This window comes from Chionomys nivalis, chromosome 9 (genome assembly GCF_950005125.1).
Source record: "Chionomys nivalis chromosome 9, mChiNiv1.1, whole genome shotgun sequence".
Classification (NCBI taxonomy): Eukaryota; Metazoa; Chordata; class Mammalia; order Rodentia; family Cricetidae; genus Chionomys; species Chionomys nivalis.
The window spans coordinates 26,551,430-26,568,203 of record NC_080094.1 but is presented as its reverse complement, the minus strand read 5'-3'; the positions used below and the strand labels follow the sequence as shown (position 1 = coordinate 26,568,203).

The 16,774-nt window shown below is 43.3% G+C and overlaps 1 protein-coding gene across 1 annotated transcript in view; it reads right to left on the bottom strand.

Annotated features, from left to right (window-relative positions):
- Abhd12 (abhydrolase domain containing 12, lysophospholipase) overlaps positions 1-11,594 on the bottom strand; it is a 62,173-nt gene extending 50,579 nt beyond the window's left edge. The window contains exon 1 of the mRNA XM_057780239.1: positions 11,228-11,594. Within this exon, the coding sequence (XP_057636222.1) occupies positions 11,228-11,418 (191 nt within the window). The 5' untranslated portion in view covers positions 11,419-11,594. The remainder of the gene's footprint in view (positions 1-11,227) is intronic.
- Positions 11,595-16,774: the final 5,180 nt, after the last annotated feature.

Genomic DNA, 16,774 nt, shown 5'->3' with positions numbered 1-16,774 from the left:
GTTTAAGGTCAGTTTGGGCTATACAACAAAACTCCGAAGAAAAATATGAATGTGAGAGCAGACAGACTGTATTCTCTCTGAGCCATAGCACTGATCAAAACATTTGAGTGTAAGACTTGATGGCTGCCATTCATAAAAGCTGAAAAACAAGATTCCCTAGGGGCAAGAATCCTCTCATTGCATCACCAGTTGCTTTCATAGTACCTGGGAAAGCTTAGTGACTGATGAATACAATAATGTATAGGTACCTGACACTGGTGTTATTTTCAGGCAAAGCTTTGTGGCTATTCCATGATCAAGAATGGCACAGGTCAAAGATGAAAGGGCATAGCGTATCTGCTAAACACATTATTAAGGCCGGGCGGTGGTGGCGCACGCCTTTAATCTCAGCACTTGGGAGGCAGAGGCAGGCGGATCTCTGTGAGTTCGAGACCAGCCTGGTCTACAGAGCTAGTTCCAGGACAGGCTCCAAAGCCACAGAGAAACCCTGTCTCAAAAAACCAAAAAAAAAAAAAAAAAAAAACACATTATTAAAAGCAATGAAAAATCAACATCTTGATCTTTTCTAGGGTCATTTTTGCAAAATAATTGGCACCAATTCTACGTTTTTGCCTTTCCATTATGAGCAGCCAGTCAATATATCCAATCCTTTGTGGCACTTCCACTAGTCGGATAACAGCTGAAGACAACTTAACTTTTTCCTTCACTTTAAAGTGCAAGACCACTTCTAAAACACGCCTTTAATCCCAGCACTTGGGAGGCAGAGGCAGGGGGATCTCCGAGTTCAAGGCCAGCCTGGTCTACAGAGCAAATCCAGGACAGCCAGGGCTACACAGAGAGACCCTGTCTAAAAACAAAACAACAACAAAAAGATCAAAACACTCCTGGCTCTGCTTATATTCCTCAACTGGCAGACTTCCTCTATCTCTTTCTTTTTACAGCACTGTGGATCAAACCCAGGGCCTGGAAATGCTAAGTGCTCTCTACCACTAAGTCATAGCCCAGTCCTCTACCTTCATCTTGACAAACTGACTGAACAAACTGGCTTAAAAATCAAGCAAGTAGCTTTGTAATAAAGGTGAACAGGGTCTGGCATGTGATTTCTTCCTTGAAGCTATTCTACTTCCTGAGTTTTCTCTCTCCTTATGATGCTTTCTAGCATGTTATATATAACACAGCATGAAGGCCCTTACCAGATATGATCCTCAATCTTAGAATTCTCATATTCTACAACCATGGGCCAAATAAACTCCTATTTTTTCATAATCTTCCCAATCTGTGGTCTTCTGTTATAGCTGTAAAAACAGACTAAGAGGCTGGAGAGGTGGCACAGTGGTGTAGGAGTGCTTGCTCTGCAAGAATGATGACCTGAGCCTGTAGCCTCACATTCTCTGTGAGTGCATATAACACGCTGGATGCGATCCTCATGGTATCTGAAACCCCAGAAATGAATGGGGCAGACACAGGAGAAATGAATAGGGCAGACACACTAAGGCTTGTTGGTTGTCAGCTGAAGAAACAAAAACTTTGGGTTCAGGGAGAGACTGCCTCAAAGGAATAAGGTGGAGAGTGACAGAGGGCACTTAAGGCCCTCCTGTATCCTCCACACATACACACAGGTAAATGTAGAAGAAGGTTTAGAACTTGATAAAGGGCCAGGCGGTGGTGGCACATGCCTTTAATCCCAGCACTCGGGAAGCAGAGGCAAGTGGATTTTTGTGAGTTCGAGGCCAGCCGCGTCTACAAGAGCTAGTTCCAGGACAGGCTCCAAAGCTACAGAGAAACCCTGTCTTGAAAAACAAACAAACAAACAAAAAAAGAACTTGGTAAAGGGTTAAAGTTGAAATAATTTAGAGAAAGTTAGAAAAGGTCTATATTTTCATGAGCAAAGCATTAGGGATAAGTTCTGATAAGCATTCAGAAAAAGAGCTTCAGGGAAGTAAAGAATTCATCATTTTTTGTTTAAGTGTTTGCCAGGTATCAGTTAGTATTCAGTTTCCTTTCTGCTGCTGTGATTAAACACTCTAGCCAAGCCAGGCAAGTGATGCTCATGCCTTTAATCCCAGCACTTGAGAGGCAGAGACAGGTGGATCTCTGTGAGTTCGAGGCCAGCCTGGTCTACAGAGTTAGTTCAAGGACAGTTAGGGCTGTTACACAGAGAAATTTTGTCTTGGAAAACAAAACAAAAACAACAAACACACACACACACACACTCTCTCTCTCTCTAACCAAAAGCAACTTAGGGAAGGACAGAGTTTATTTTAGTTTTTAAGCTACAGTTCATCATTGAGAAAAGTCAAGGCAGGAACAAGCAAGAACTTGAATAAGAAACCATGGAGAGCTTACTGGCTGGCTTACTTGTAGCTTCATGTTTCGCTAGTTTTCTGATATAGAATAAGACCACCTATCCAGGGAACGGTGCCACCTACAGTGGACTGGGCCCTCCTACATCAGTTAACAATCAAGGCAATTCCCCACAGATATGCCAACATGTCAATCCCACCTGGGCAATCCCCATTTAAGACTTCCTTCTCAGATGACTCTAGGTTTAACAATCAACTCAAGCTGACAGAACTAACCAGGGCAGATAAAAAATGAGGAACTATCTTGGAAATCAGAGTAAAGGTCATCCTTGTGCAATCTCAAAGTGTGAAGCTATAATACTGAAAATCAGAGCAAAGACCATCCTTGTGAGATTTCAGACACAAATGAGGAACTATATGGGAAATCAGAGCAAAGATCACTCGTTTATAAAGTTCAAAGACTTTAGCTCAGTTTTGTCCATGCTCTAGAACATTATGAGAACTGTCAACAGCCAAGGAGACTAGACAGAGACATCATGAGGCAGAGCCACCACAGAAATAGCACGAGGAGCTGGGCAGTAATTCCAGCACTCGGGAGGCAGAGGCAGGTGGATCTCTGTGAGTTCAAGGCCAGCCTGGTCTACAAGAGCTAGTTCTAGAACAGGCTCCAAAGCTACAGAGAAACTCTGTCTTGAAAAAAAGCAAAAAACAAAAATCAAAAGACAAAAAAAAGAAAGAAAGAGAAAAAAAGAAAGAAAAGAAATAGCATGAGCGCAAATGCTCAGCAAAGCTACAAGGGTGGGGCCACCAGAAAGATCCCAGAACTGTAGAGCTACCAATGAGTCTCCAACTGTGGAAGAACTCAGGTAAAAGACTCCAATTTATGATCACTGGTAAAAGCCCAACAATGCTATGGAAGCAGGAGTGCTACAGACAGTAAAGTCTCAAGCACCCACTGTTACTATCCTATAGGTACCTTAGGCAGGCAAGGTGAAACTAATGCAACTCATCTCTACAAATTTAAAAACACATCCTTACATCGTTAAACAAATGCAACATAAACAAATGTACCACACCTTTATATAGTCAAATACTCTGCAGCATAAACAAATGTAATTCATCTTTACATAGTAAAAACAATATTCCACAACAGATTCCTGCAAGTTATTCTCTGACCTCCACATAGTATTTGAGGGCAAACCCCCGCCACAAAGCTACAAATAAATATATGCAATAAAAAGATATACTAAATGCACAACTATGAAATGCTAGATTAGATTACAGTCTGGGGACAGGAATGGAAAGTAGGAATAAATTCTTGACACAAGCTAACAGCTTTCTCAGTCCCTTTAGCTTATAACATTAGTAATAACAATGGGATGGTTGCACCAGAAGATGCTACTGACTGATGTTCACCAGGTGCCAGGAATTTTCCACACACCTGGGCCTCACCACAATCCAACTGGGAGACATTCTTATCCCCACATTACAGATGAAAACAACAGACTCAGAACGTTAAATAGCTCATGCCACGCCAAAGGTTCTGAGAAGACTCACTTGAAACTCAGGTCACTATGCAGCATCCTATAAAATACGGACTTTGGTCCAGGGGAGACTAAACCCAAATGGCAGGTCCTTTAGTTAATGGACAGTCTAGTCCTGGCACTCTGGCTATCATCTTCTCTATGTTGGCTGGTCGCTCTGTTCTGAAATTCCACATGCCCATCACAACATAGGATGGAACAAGTCACTTGCTGTGCTGACAGTCACTCAGAAAGCACAAACCCACTGAAACCTAAGTTTTATGACAGCAACTGTAGACAAAGAGCACTGACCTGAAGCTTGTCTCAGCTGGCATTACACAGTCTTCTGCATATTTTATTCAAAATGCAAACGTTCTCTTGGGAGGAATATCAGGAAACTGAAACAGGATCCCAGTTTTATTAGCACAGACCTGATAAAATGACTATCTTCCTTGACTTTAAGTATTAAAATTGTAAAATTGTATGGGGGTGTGCTTGCCATGGCACGCATGTAAAAGTCAGAGGACAGCTTTGTAGTGTTCTCTCCTTCTGTCAATACATGGGTTTGAGGGATCAAACGCAGGTCACCAGACTTGTGCAACAAGCACCTTTACCCACTGACCCATCTTACTGCTCTCCCCACCCAGTCACTTTTAAACTTCTAAAAAATTCCATGACTCTTTCTAAGGCAGCCTCCATGAGCATGTCAAGAACTCAGTTTGCCGAAAGGCATCTCCAAAATGTAGACCTTGGAGGACTCTAGTAGGCCCATGCATGACAAAAATGGCTCTGGCAGGCCTTGACATTCCCCTAGTCCCTCTGCCTTGCTAAAAGCCATTATATTTCATTCCTAAAGCTAGCCACCAAGGTCCATTCCCTTATTTGGCCACTTTCTCCCCTTGAGGCTGACTACTAAGGTCCAGCCATTAAAGTCCAGCAATCAAAAGCCCTCTTTTTGCTGCCCTAATTGACATGCCCGATCAAAACAAACCAACTCATACTAAAACTGGTTCCCCAGTTTAACCTTTATAATCTGCCATTTGCCTATGGACTACATTTGTCTCTTTTCTATGCAGAGGCAGTCCTTTGTCCCTCTAGGACAAATACCCCTTCTTCCCCTTGCCCATTTTCCCTTCTCCCTTGTTCTCTATCCCCTGTCTTTGTCTCTTATTCCCTGCCCTTTGTCCCTCTGGGGCAAATAAATCTCCTTTGTGCTAAAAACTTGGTATTGGGATGTCTTGGTCCATACTAATCCTTTCAGACCTGTCTGTCAGAGTTACCTACCACAGAAAGCTACCTTGGGTAGGAGTAGTGACTGTGAGTTGAAAGGAACTTTGAGTCAAACAGCAATATAAAAACCGCAGTCCTAATAACATTTGGTGTCAGGCTATATAGAGCAACCATGACAAGGTAGGGCACAATGGGAAAAGGCTGATCCAACCGAGGTCCTGATTAAGCACACCAGACAAAGCCAACTTGCTAGGGCAATTGCTAGCCAAATTGCTGGGGCAATTCTGTTGTTTTAGGTGCAGTAGAGCAAAACAAAAGATTAAAAGCTGGCTCTGAAACTAAGCATGAAAAGACAGATACCGGGATGCATGAAGTGTGGTTAACCTTGGGATGGCTAAAGGTGAATGACATGGACACTGACCTCAGCCACCTGCCTTTCTGGGCTATAGTAAAGTCAACAGCATCTTGGATGACGGTCCTTCTCTGGACCAAGGAAAAATGAAGGGTGTTGACTGTGTTCTTTGGTATTTACATGAACAGGGATCTGACTAGGAAACCTCCCATGCAGCTCATTAGTCTCTGTCCATCTCTGGATTTGGTCTAAAGGCTGGGAGAAGAAGAAAGATCATTCCTGTACATTTCATGCATGCCTTCTCAGGGTCCATGTTAGACCACTTGAACCTTTCATGAACACTGTCAAGAATCCCACGGCTACAAGAAAAAAAGTGAAACTCTTACAAAATCCCTCATCTGCCCTGTATCTCTGCTCATCCAGACAAAGCAAATTAATATCATTCCTCTTCCCAGAGACTACAGAGTTCCTATATTAATTATATCAATATTTACCTTTAAAAACCACCCTTTCACCCACCCAGAACTTCAAACAACAAAATGGGGGCTTTTGACTTCAAACACTGTTTCCATCTAAATTAGCTACAGTGGAGTTTTTTGTTGTTTTGTTTTTCTTGTTTTTTTCTGGGTTTTGATTTTGATTTTTAAAGCTGATGAGACCATATACAAAGCACAAAACCCACACAAACAAACAAAACCAATAGACAGGGCACAATGGCTGCAGCACCCTTCATCAGAACTTCTAGTGACCCTTCAGCCCTTCTAGGATAAAAACCAAGTATTGTCTTGGGGACATTTTCTCAAATTCCAGTGTACATCTGTATTAAATATATCATTATTTAGTCTAAATCAAGGGGGAGGGCAGGAAGTATTTAATAATTTGAGGAAAACAGCCTCAGATAGAGAGAGACAGGAGAAGCTAAATTAAGTAGATGATTTAATGATTTTCCATGAACATGTAAGTCAGCAAAAGTGAATCCAGACAGTAGCAAAGTCTAAACACTGATGGCCTAGTACAATTCGTAATAGTTAATGCGCTATATGCTGAAAGAGCTCCATACTTAGGCAGCTTTACATGGCAATTCTACAAATTTTAAAGAAACAGACAATTTTCAGAGTATTTAAAATTGAGCCAGGTCTGATGGCAGAGGCCTGTAGTCCCAGCACTTGAAGGCTGAGGCAGGAGGACCAAGAATTCAAGGTCATCCTTGGTTATACAGAGCATTAGAGAACAGCCTGAGCTACTTAAAGCTCCAACACAAAGTAGTTTAAACTGACTTAGAGGAAGAGAGAGCCCTGCTCCCAGTCCCATTGCCCAGGCTAATCCAAAACTCCTGGGCTCAAGCACCTTCCTCTGCCTCAACCCCTGCAGGCCACCATGCCTGGCCAGAAAAAAACTTTTAAATAAGCTATAGACAACGCTGAAACAACTGATAGAGACAGCAATAAAAAAAGAAGTCTGGGGGGTTGGAGAGATGGTTCAGTGTTAAAAACATGTACAGATCTTTTAGAGGACCTGATCAGTTCCCAACACCTTGTCAGGTTGCTCATAACTGCCTATAACTCCAGCTATTGGGGATCCCACGCCTCTGGCCTGGGCACCTGCACTCATGCAATTAAAAATACAATAAATCTTTTTTTCTTTTAAAAACTGTTCATTATCCCAGTACTGCAAAAAAAATTAATAATGAAATTATAGAATAATGATGTACAATTTCTAAATGTCAACATACCTTCTAATACTTATCCCCAAAATGGAATGATTCTATAATTTAAAAGAATCTATCACCTGTTATAGTAAAAAGAAAAACACTATGAACCTGCCACAAATGCTAAAATGGCACTTAAAAAAAATCTAGCTACCGGCCGGGTGGTGATGGCACACACCTTTAATCCCAGCACTCGTGAGGCAGAGGCAGGCAGATCTCTGTGAGTTTGAGGCCAGCCTGGTCTACAAGAGCTAGTTCCAGGACAGGCTCCGAAGCAACAGAGAAACCCTGTTTCGAAAAACCAAAAAAAAGAAAAAAGAAAGAAAGAAAGGGAAAAAAGAAAAAATTTCAGCTATCATTTTTTTTTTAATTAAAAAACATCACCAAGCCGGGCGGTGGTGGCGCACGCCTTTAATCCCAGCACTCGGGAGGCAGAGGCAGGCGGATCTCTGTGAGTTCGAGACCAGCCTGGTCTACAGAACTAGTTCCAGGACAGGCTCCAAAAAACCACAGAGAAACCCTGTCTCGAAAAACCAAAAAAAAAAAAAAAAAAAAAAAAAAAAAAAAAAAAAAACAAATAAAAAACATCACCAATAATCCCCTTACCAAAATAACTAGCATGACACTTAATGGCAAAAACACCAAAAACATCAATATAGTCATGAAGGTGCTTGGTATCACCCATAGTACTTGGATGTCAGTAAATTTATGAACTAATCAAGGTGCCCAGGGTCTCCACAGTACTTGGCTATCAGTAAAGTCATAAACTAATTAAAGTATCAGTCATAGCACTTGGCTGTCAGTAAAGTCATGAACTAGTCAAAAATGTCTACTATTATCAACAGTACTTGGCTTTCCTAGAAATACCATGAATTAGAAAAGACAAAGAAACAAGTGACATAAACATTGGAAGACAAGGGACAAAATTCTTACTACTTGCAGCCACCATGCAAAAACTCAGAAAACAAAGCGAATCAATTGTAAAAAGCTATAAAAAACAATGCTACTAGTTATGACTAATACAATAAGAATACATGCTATGATAAAGGATTCTATTTTCAACAACAACAAAATCAACTAATTAGACTGAAAATGTATAGGAGAGGCCAGGAAGATGACTCATCCAGTAAAGGCACTTGTCATTCGACATGGAGAACTTAGTTAGACTCTAGAACCCACACAAAGGGAGAAGGAGAAAACAGATTCCATGACTGTCTTCTGATCTTTGCATGCACTTCCACATACACATATCATACACACACAAAATAAAATAGAGAATGTATAGAATTTTTCTAAAAGAAGTAGACAGGTAGGGAGCAAAGAAAAAACAATTTTAAGATACAATAATCAAGAGGACGTTTCTGAGAATTTAGGAATTTGAGTGCAGACTGGACATTATACATAGTTGACATATGGTACTATCACTACTACATCGTTGCAAATAAATTTTTTTGTTCAGATTATCCTAAAGTACTTAAAAATTTGCAAACTGGGTGGTGGCGGCGCACGCTTTAATCCCAGCACTCAGGAGGCAGAGGCAGGCAGATCTCTACACATTTAAGGCCAGTCTGGTCTACAGAGCGAGTTCCAATATAGTCAGGGCTACACAGAGAAACCTTGTCTCAAAAGACCAACCAACCAACCAACCAACCAATCAATCAATCAATCAATCAATCAAATTTGCTTAAAAATAGTCTAACCCCCCACCCTGAAAAAAAAAAACTGCAGAGAAGTGAGATGATTCAATACCGCTAAACAGTGAAAGTTTAGAATGTGTGTGTGCAGACATAATGAACCATTATGTTTTCCTCACTTTCGTGTACCTGAAAGTACCCAAGAAACGGAGTTCAAAGAAACAGGCAAGGTCAAAATGTGGTAATTACACACCATTTTAAGTGCAGGCAACTTAAAATGACGAAGGTCACAATTAGTACTAATTCTTCAGTGCACGCTTTGGCTTATAGACACACCCTTTGGCCCAGCAATTCCACTTCTAGGAATTTATTCCATGGATACTCATTCATTCAACAAGTATTTTTTTTTTTTTTAACCACCTACCATTTGGCAGGCACTGGAATACAGAGGTGGAGAGAACCTGCTCTAATTGCAGCTCCATTCTTGTTGGGGGAGGAGACAGGTAAAGCAAGTCAACAAGTCTGCAAGGTCAGGTAAGTGATAAGGTAAACAGGGCTGGGCTGGGCGAAGAAGCACCAGAAAGTCTTGTAGGGGAACCAGAAAGAAAGCTATGGAGTAATACTCCAATCTGGCCTTCCTTCCTTATGCTTTATTTTCCTGAAGCCTCTGTTCATTCAGAGGATGTGGGCACCATGTGAATGTGTCTCTTTGTCTCACAGTACTAACCAGGTCCTTTTAATACAAGGAAGGTGTCAGAGCAGTAGTCCTGCCCCCTCAACATTACTGTGCATGCCGGGCGGTGGTGGCGCACGCCTTTAATCCCAGCACTCGGGAGGCAGAGGCAGGCGGATCTCTGTGAGTTCGAGACCAGCCTGGTCTACAAGAGCTAGTTCCAGGACAGGCTCCAAAGCCACAGAGAAACCCTGTCTCGAAAAACCAAAAAAAAAAAACATTACTGTGCATGACAATTTGATTTTTCTCAAAGGAAAAACTTCTAAGTTATCTAAAAAGCATATAAATAAAAATGTATTTATTTGAACTATCAAGAATTTTCAAATGCAGGTAAACTTAAAAGAAAATAGAGTAAATCAGTTTTACAAAAGATCACCTGCTAGTTAATTTTTAATTACATGTAATACATTTATTATTCTGTGCATGTATGTAGGTAGACTGCAAGGAGGTCAAAGGCCAACTTTCAGGAGACAGTTCTCTCCTTCCACCATGGAGTCCCAAGGATGGATCTTAGGTCATTAGGTCTGAGCAGGAGCCTTCACCAGCTAGGCAATCTCGTTAATTTTACCCACATACAAAACAAAATCAGTCAGTTCTGACCCTTCCTCAAGACTGAGAATCACTGATTTAAGAGATTGCTATGTTTAAGTTCATGATCTTTTACCACAGAGTTTCAAGCTCTGGTTTTCTTTCTGTTTAGGTAAATGTTTTACATATACGTAAGGAACGTTCAACTAACGTAAAAAGAAATGACTGCTACAATTCCTATCTCGGGAGTATTGAAAAGCAACATCTCTGGTCATGAATTATCAAGACTTCACAACTGTCAAGAAAGATAATCTACAAATTGGCAAATTGTCAGATTAAGAAACCACCATAGAGGGAAAGAAACCTATCCCTATGAAAGACGCTATTTCAATTTTGAAATCAGCTTTACATAACTGTACTCTTCTCCATCCCAAAGGGAGGATACAAAACTAATCGACCAACCCCAGAAGACTTCAGAACCATACAAACTGATTCTCAATGACCAATTCCTGTGCAGGTTTCAAGTGCCTGCAGCCACCTGCACAGGCAACCACCGGTTCCCTCCAACAGCTGAGGATGAATGCATCCATCCTTTCCCTTAAATACTACAAAACGGCCTAACCCTCGAAGCAGCGTCGGCGAACGCTGCTCTGACATAGTTACCTGGGATGAACAACCGAAGGGAAGGACCAAGCATCCGTAAATTTCCAGACAGGGGAGCGCTGCTACTGAGCTCCGTTTGAGGTCAAGGCAAAGCGAGAGAAGTGGCTAACAACACTTGCAGGGTCTGCAGTCCACCCTGCCCGGCCCTCTTCTTACACATGGCCTTCCTAACTCCTCAGGAGACTCTTCCAGGGCCAGTCAGGACTACTGGACTCCTGACTACTACTGACCCAGTCCCTAAGTATCCCTGCGGACTAAGATAAGGGTCTCGATGTCAGAATGTTGGCTGGGTTAGTGAGAAGCCCGTAGGGTAGGGGTGGACAGCAGGGAAGCGAGGGTGGAAGCAGCGATTCAGAGGAAGGTGCCTGGAAGAAAGAATGGGGCTGGACGACCCCTGAGGGCCAGCCCAGAGGAGGAAGTCTGAAGAAGGGTCGAAGAGGACGCCGGGAGGATGGGATGCAGTGATGCTCCCACAGCAGATCACTCAAGGTGGGGGCCTGGGACTACCTGCCCGCCAGGTGAGGGGCCCATGAGTACCCGCGCCGCGTCTCACCTGCCCAGCGCCCGCTTCATGCCCGCGTCGGCTCCGCTGCTCGGCTCTGTCGTCCCCTTGCCCGCCAGACGCAGGTTCTGCTTCAAGCGGCAGTCGGCGTCCAGCGCCGCGGCGGCCGAGCCGGAGGAGGACGAGCCTGAGGCGGCGCAGCGCTCATGCTCCAAGGTGACGGGCTCGGTCCGCTTCCTCATCCCGCGGCCCTGTCGGCCGGCAGTCCTCGGTGCTCTGGCTTCGCCTGCCTGCGCCGCCCTGGCTGCAGTCGCTGCCGCTCGCAGCCGTCACCGCCGGGAGCCGGGTGCCCACTGCCGGTCACATCCCCAGCCCCAGGCCGCGGCGCCCGCTACGGACCAGCGCCGGAGGCCGGTCGGCTATCGCGGCCAATCAGAGCAAGCCTCCACACAGCTCCGCCCACCTCCAAACACGCCCCCATCGCCTCCCCCTCCGGTCCACGAGCTGCACGCCCAGCATCCCCAGCGCCAACAACAGCCATTTTGGAGAAGGGCAGAAGAAGCTCAAGCTGCGAGTCATTTTTCGGGCAGGGCTCATCTGAAGGGTCTCGCCGCGTTCATGCTGTGGTTTGGGTTCTCAGGCTGAGTTGCTTTAGGTGCCAGCTGTCGTCTGCAGACTAACTCGGGCATGCCCCATCTTAGTGGTCCAAATGGTGAGGACGCAGGGAGTGCGACAGCCAGAAGGGGTCCTTGAGGGAACTAGCTCTATTTGCAGGGCAAAATAGGTGCCCTCCACTTCTTCTGTGGGGCCTTTGACTCCCCTAAATATGCGAGAACCCTTAGATATTCTGAAGGTTTGTTATACTCATCAAAAAGCTTTACCTCGCCGGGCGGTGGTGGCGCACGCCTTTAATCCCAGCACTTGGGAGGCAGAGGTAGGCGGATCTCTGTGAGTTCGAGACCAGCCTGGTCTACAAGAGCTAGTTCCAGGACAGGCTCCAAAGCCACAGAGAAACCCTATCTCGAAAAACCAAAAAAAAAAAAAAAAAAAAAAAAAAAAAAAAGCACACTCTTTTGTAACTAGTAACTAGTGTATCATTTAAAACAAGTTTGTATTTACTTTTGTTCTTTGGCTGAATGTAAGGAAATGAACTGTCTACATATGCTTTGAAATCTCTTATTAAAATCTGGATCTTCACAAAAACGATTAGAAATGGTGGAAGCCAGGAAATCCGTTTCAAAGATGAATTTGTACTTATGACACCCGAAATTAAGTAATGATTCAATCCACCAAAAAAAAAGGGAAAACACACTGTCGTGAATGTAGCTTTTTATAGTTTTTGCTTTGTTTGATATGGTGGCATTGATTTTACTAACGCCCTGCAACCAAGAGATACATAGTTGACTACTTACTCCGAATTTACTTTTTAATTTCAACACGTGTGTCAATCAGTTCGAAAACTTGGCAACTGATGAAGATTAAATAGGAATTTAGAAATGTAAGGGGTTATGTTGACTTTGTAATGATATTTTGAAGTTGCCCAAGAATTTGACGATTTTTATATCACAACCTATGATACTATGTGAATGAATATCCATAGTCTTTAAAGCAACAACAAAAACAGTACTATAGATTTGAAGATTCAAAAAGCAAATAAAATGCTTTAAAAAATAATTTTCTACCTATCAATCATAAAATCTTTATAGAAAGAAACAAAGAGCAGATAGATCTAGTAGGACATGCCTGAAGTTATTACAAAGGTTGACAGCAGGAGGTTGCAGGCTGACCAGGCAATTTAGTGGACCCTGGGCCTCAAAATAACAGAAATAAAAAGAGCTGGATATAGCTCAGTGGTAGCGCTTCCTTAGTGTACCTGAGGATTAGGGTTCCATTGCCCAGAAAAAAAAGGGGGGGGAACTGGAGGGAGGATACAGAAAGAGGGGATGGGAGTGGGGGTCTAGACTTTGTCCATATGATCCTCATTTCCTGGTCTTCCAGTGTTTAATACACTACACCCTGGGTAAGCCCCCACTGTGTCTCTGGGTCATACCCTTCCTGGAACTAAGGCTCTTCTGCAGAGGTCTATGCTTTGCTGACTACTACTCCATCTTTATCTATAGTTCTTCCCTACTGAGGAATGGGAACTCCATCCTTGTCCTTCTTGGAGTCTTATCCTCCATTTTTCCTTACGAACATCACACCATACCAGTCATCAAGTTTTGTGTCAGCCGTTACTCAAAATGCTATATCTAACCACTCCCATCGTCTCTACCAATCCCCACCCTGAGTTATTTTAGAGGTCTAAGGGTCTCTTGCCTTCATGTCTGTTTTTCTTCTTTCTGTCTAACTCATCTGCCACGGGATTTCCTTTTCTTAAGTAGGTCTGACTATGTCACTGAAAACACTTCAGTGAAAGGCAGAGCTCCAGGCACACGCTCAGGCGCCAACTGCTCCCAGGATCACTGCCTCCTTGCTGGTCCTTCATGCCACTCCGCCCCTCTTTAAGACCTGGGTATTTTGATTCTTGTTACCCCAAAGCTCTGCTTCCCTAAAGCCCACACCAACAGAGTTACTTCCCTGCCCTCTGAGAACTGTTTGCTGAACACTAACACAGAACCGTCAGACCCTCTCATCTTTGCTGGGGTCACTTTCCTTGGTTTATTCCTGTTAGTGCTGATCATCAAAATACTTGACATGGATATATCTATCTGTATTGGTGTTTTCCACCCTGTGAGAAAGACTCCAAGAAAGGACCTTATCTACTGCATTATCTTCAGTATCTGGACCAATGCTTGGCTCATTGTACACACTTCATAAATATTTGCTGAAGGGAAGATTGAATCATCAAGACTGCTCACAGGTATGCCACTGTTCCCATTTTAAAAGTGAAGACGTCTAAAGGTCAATGAAGGACTTGCCTCCTGGCTGAAATTGAAAAGATGCATGGCTGAGAAGGGTTGTAACTACCAGCCTGTGACGCACAATCCTACAGCTGTATAACTGGGTGTTTAGTACACATTAACCTAAGTATCTCTAATAGGGAAAGAAGGAACAGCCCTACTTACTTAGCTTTCTACCTCCCTACCTACATATCTATTGTTTTCTGAGACAGGCCTGGAACTCTCTGGAATGCTCTTACTTCAGCATCTGGAATGACAGAATTACAGGCATGAGCCACAACACCTGGACAAGTAGTTCCTATTTAAAGTGGGGACATTCCCATACCCATTTTGCAGATAATGTATGTCCTTGTTAGATCAGGAGCTATAGCCTCACAGATCAGGCCACATTCCAGCAGCCTCCCTCCCTCCAGGATCAGCTACAGGAAGATGACAGGCCCATGCTATGACTCGGAAGTCACAAAAGGCAGAATCTTGCCTCCTTCCCCAGTTGGCCCAGAAACGGAGAAATGGTGTAGGAGGTCCTTCTGTTCATGTGTTGCTTTCATTGGTTGAATAAAGAAACTGCCTTGGCCTTTTGATAGGGCAGAAATTAGGTAGGCGGAGTAGACAGAACTGAATGCTGGGAAGAAGAGCAGAGTCAGGCAGAGCTCCATGGATCTCCTGCCTGGGAGGGACACTGGTTAGAATCTTGCCGGTAAACCACAGTTATGTGGCAATACACAGATTAATGAAAATGGGTTAAATTAAAATATGAGAATTAGCCAGTAAGAGGCTAGAGATAATGGGCCGGGCAGTGTTTAAATGAATACAGTTTCTGTGTGATTATTTCGGGTGTAAACTAGCCGGGCGGGATGGAACAAAAGCAGCCCACAACTGTTACAGATATAAGCCGACTTCAAGCAGCCAGCATGTAGTACAGGCTCCTTTTTATGCCTATGCCTTCTGGCTTTGGACCACATGCCTCTGAAATCTTTTAGGGAGGACCTCTACTTAGTTCAGAACCCTACCATACTTGTATGTGGCATTAATAATGACCAAAGTTTCACCTGAAGGGTAATTTGTCTCAGCACTTGTTTCTGAAACATGTCTCTCAACACTGTCCAGATCCTCTAGCAATCCTGTGATCTACATTTGCAAAGGAACACCACAAAATTCCATTATTGATTTATAGAAATTTATAGCGCTGGACTGGAGTGATGGCTCAGAGGTTAAGAACACTGGGTGCTCTTCCAGAGGTCATGAATTCAATTCCCAGCAACCACATGGTGGCTCACAATCATCTATAATGAGATCTGGAGCCATCTTCTGGCATGCAGGCAGAACACTATATACATAATAAATAAAATCTTAAAATTAATACCACTTTTCAAAAATCAGCTAAATAGTGTGGTGAGGTGGCACACATACAGGAGACAGAGGCAGGTGGATCTCTGAGTTTGGGGTGGGCCTAGTCTACAGAGTGAGACCCTGTCTTAAAACAAAAACACTAATAATGTGGTTTTTATCTTGCATTATGTAAGGTTATGAAATTTCCCATAATCATGTAGTTAAATGTGCCGATTGGTTTTGTCAGTTTGACAGAAACCTAATCACATCTGGGACGAGATAATCCACCCTCATCCCCCAGAAATACAGGGTTTCTCGCCTGTCTTGGAACTCCCTTTGTGGACCAAGTTGGCCTCAAACTCAGAGATCCACCTGCCTCTGCCTCCCTGAGTGCTGGGATTAAAGGTGTGCACCACCGCCACCCAGGAGGAGGAACTCTTGAGGGATTGCCTCAATCAGACTGGCCAATCTATGGGGCATTTTCTGAATTTCATATTGGTTTGGAATGGCCCAGATCCCTGAGGGGAGTGTCATCCCAGGCTGGTGGTCCTGGGTAAAGCGGGGTGAGCATGCCATGAGAAGCCAATGAGCAGTATTCTTCCAAGGCATCTGCTTGAGCCCCTGCCCTGAATTCCCTTCCTGGTGGATTACAACTGTACACCGAAACTAACCCTTTCCTTCCCAAACACGTTTTGGGCAACGTGTTTGATCATAACATATCACATCAACAGAAGGCAAATCAAGACAGTATGTTTTAACTGAACTTCTCTTTCTCTCCTTCCTTTCTTTTTTTCTCTTTTCTTTTCTTTTTTTTTTTTTTTTTTTTTTTGGTGGGCTCCTACCAGGCAGTGGTAGCACACACCTTTACACACCTTTAATCCAAGCATGTAGGAGGCAGAGGCAGGTGGATCTGTGCGAGTTTGAGGCCAGCCTGGTCTACAGAACAAGTTCCAGGACTGCCAGGGTTGTTACATAGAGAAATCCTGTCTCGAAAAACAAACAAAAATAAAAAAAGATGGGCTCCTTTAGAATTCCTGGACTGAATCTGCCTTCCTCAGCCCCAGAAGTGCTGGGACTTCAGGCATTCGCCCACAGTATAAAGCTTTGAACTGCTGTTATCTGTGACATTTTCCAGTTCGCAAGTAGTTTGAAATAACTTCTTTAAAATCAAAGAGCTGAAAGTGCAAAACATAGAAAGTAGGTTTTAATTATTTTATGAGCTGTGTGACCTTCAGTGAATTAACCGTTCAGGTTCCTTATCAGTTCTGCATACTAATAACCCTGATGAGAATTGTGAGAATTAACTGAAATACACATCATAGTCCCTACTACACAGAAAGTACCCAATAAAAGATGGTTTCCCTTTAAC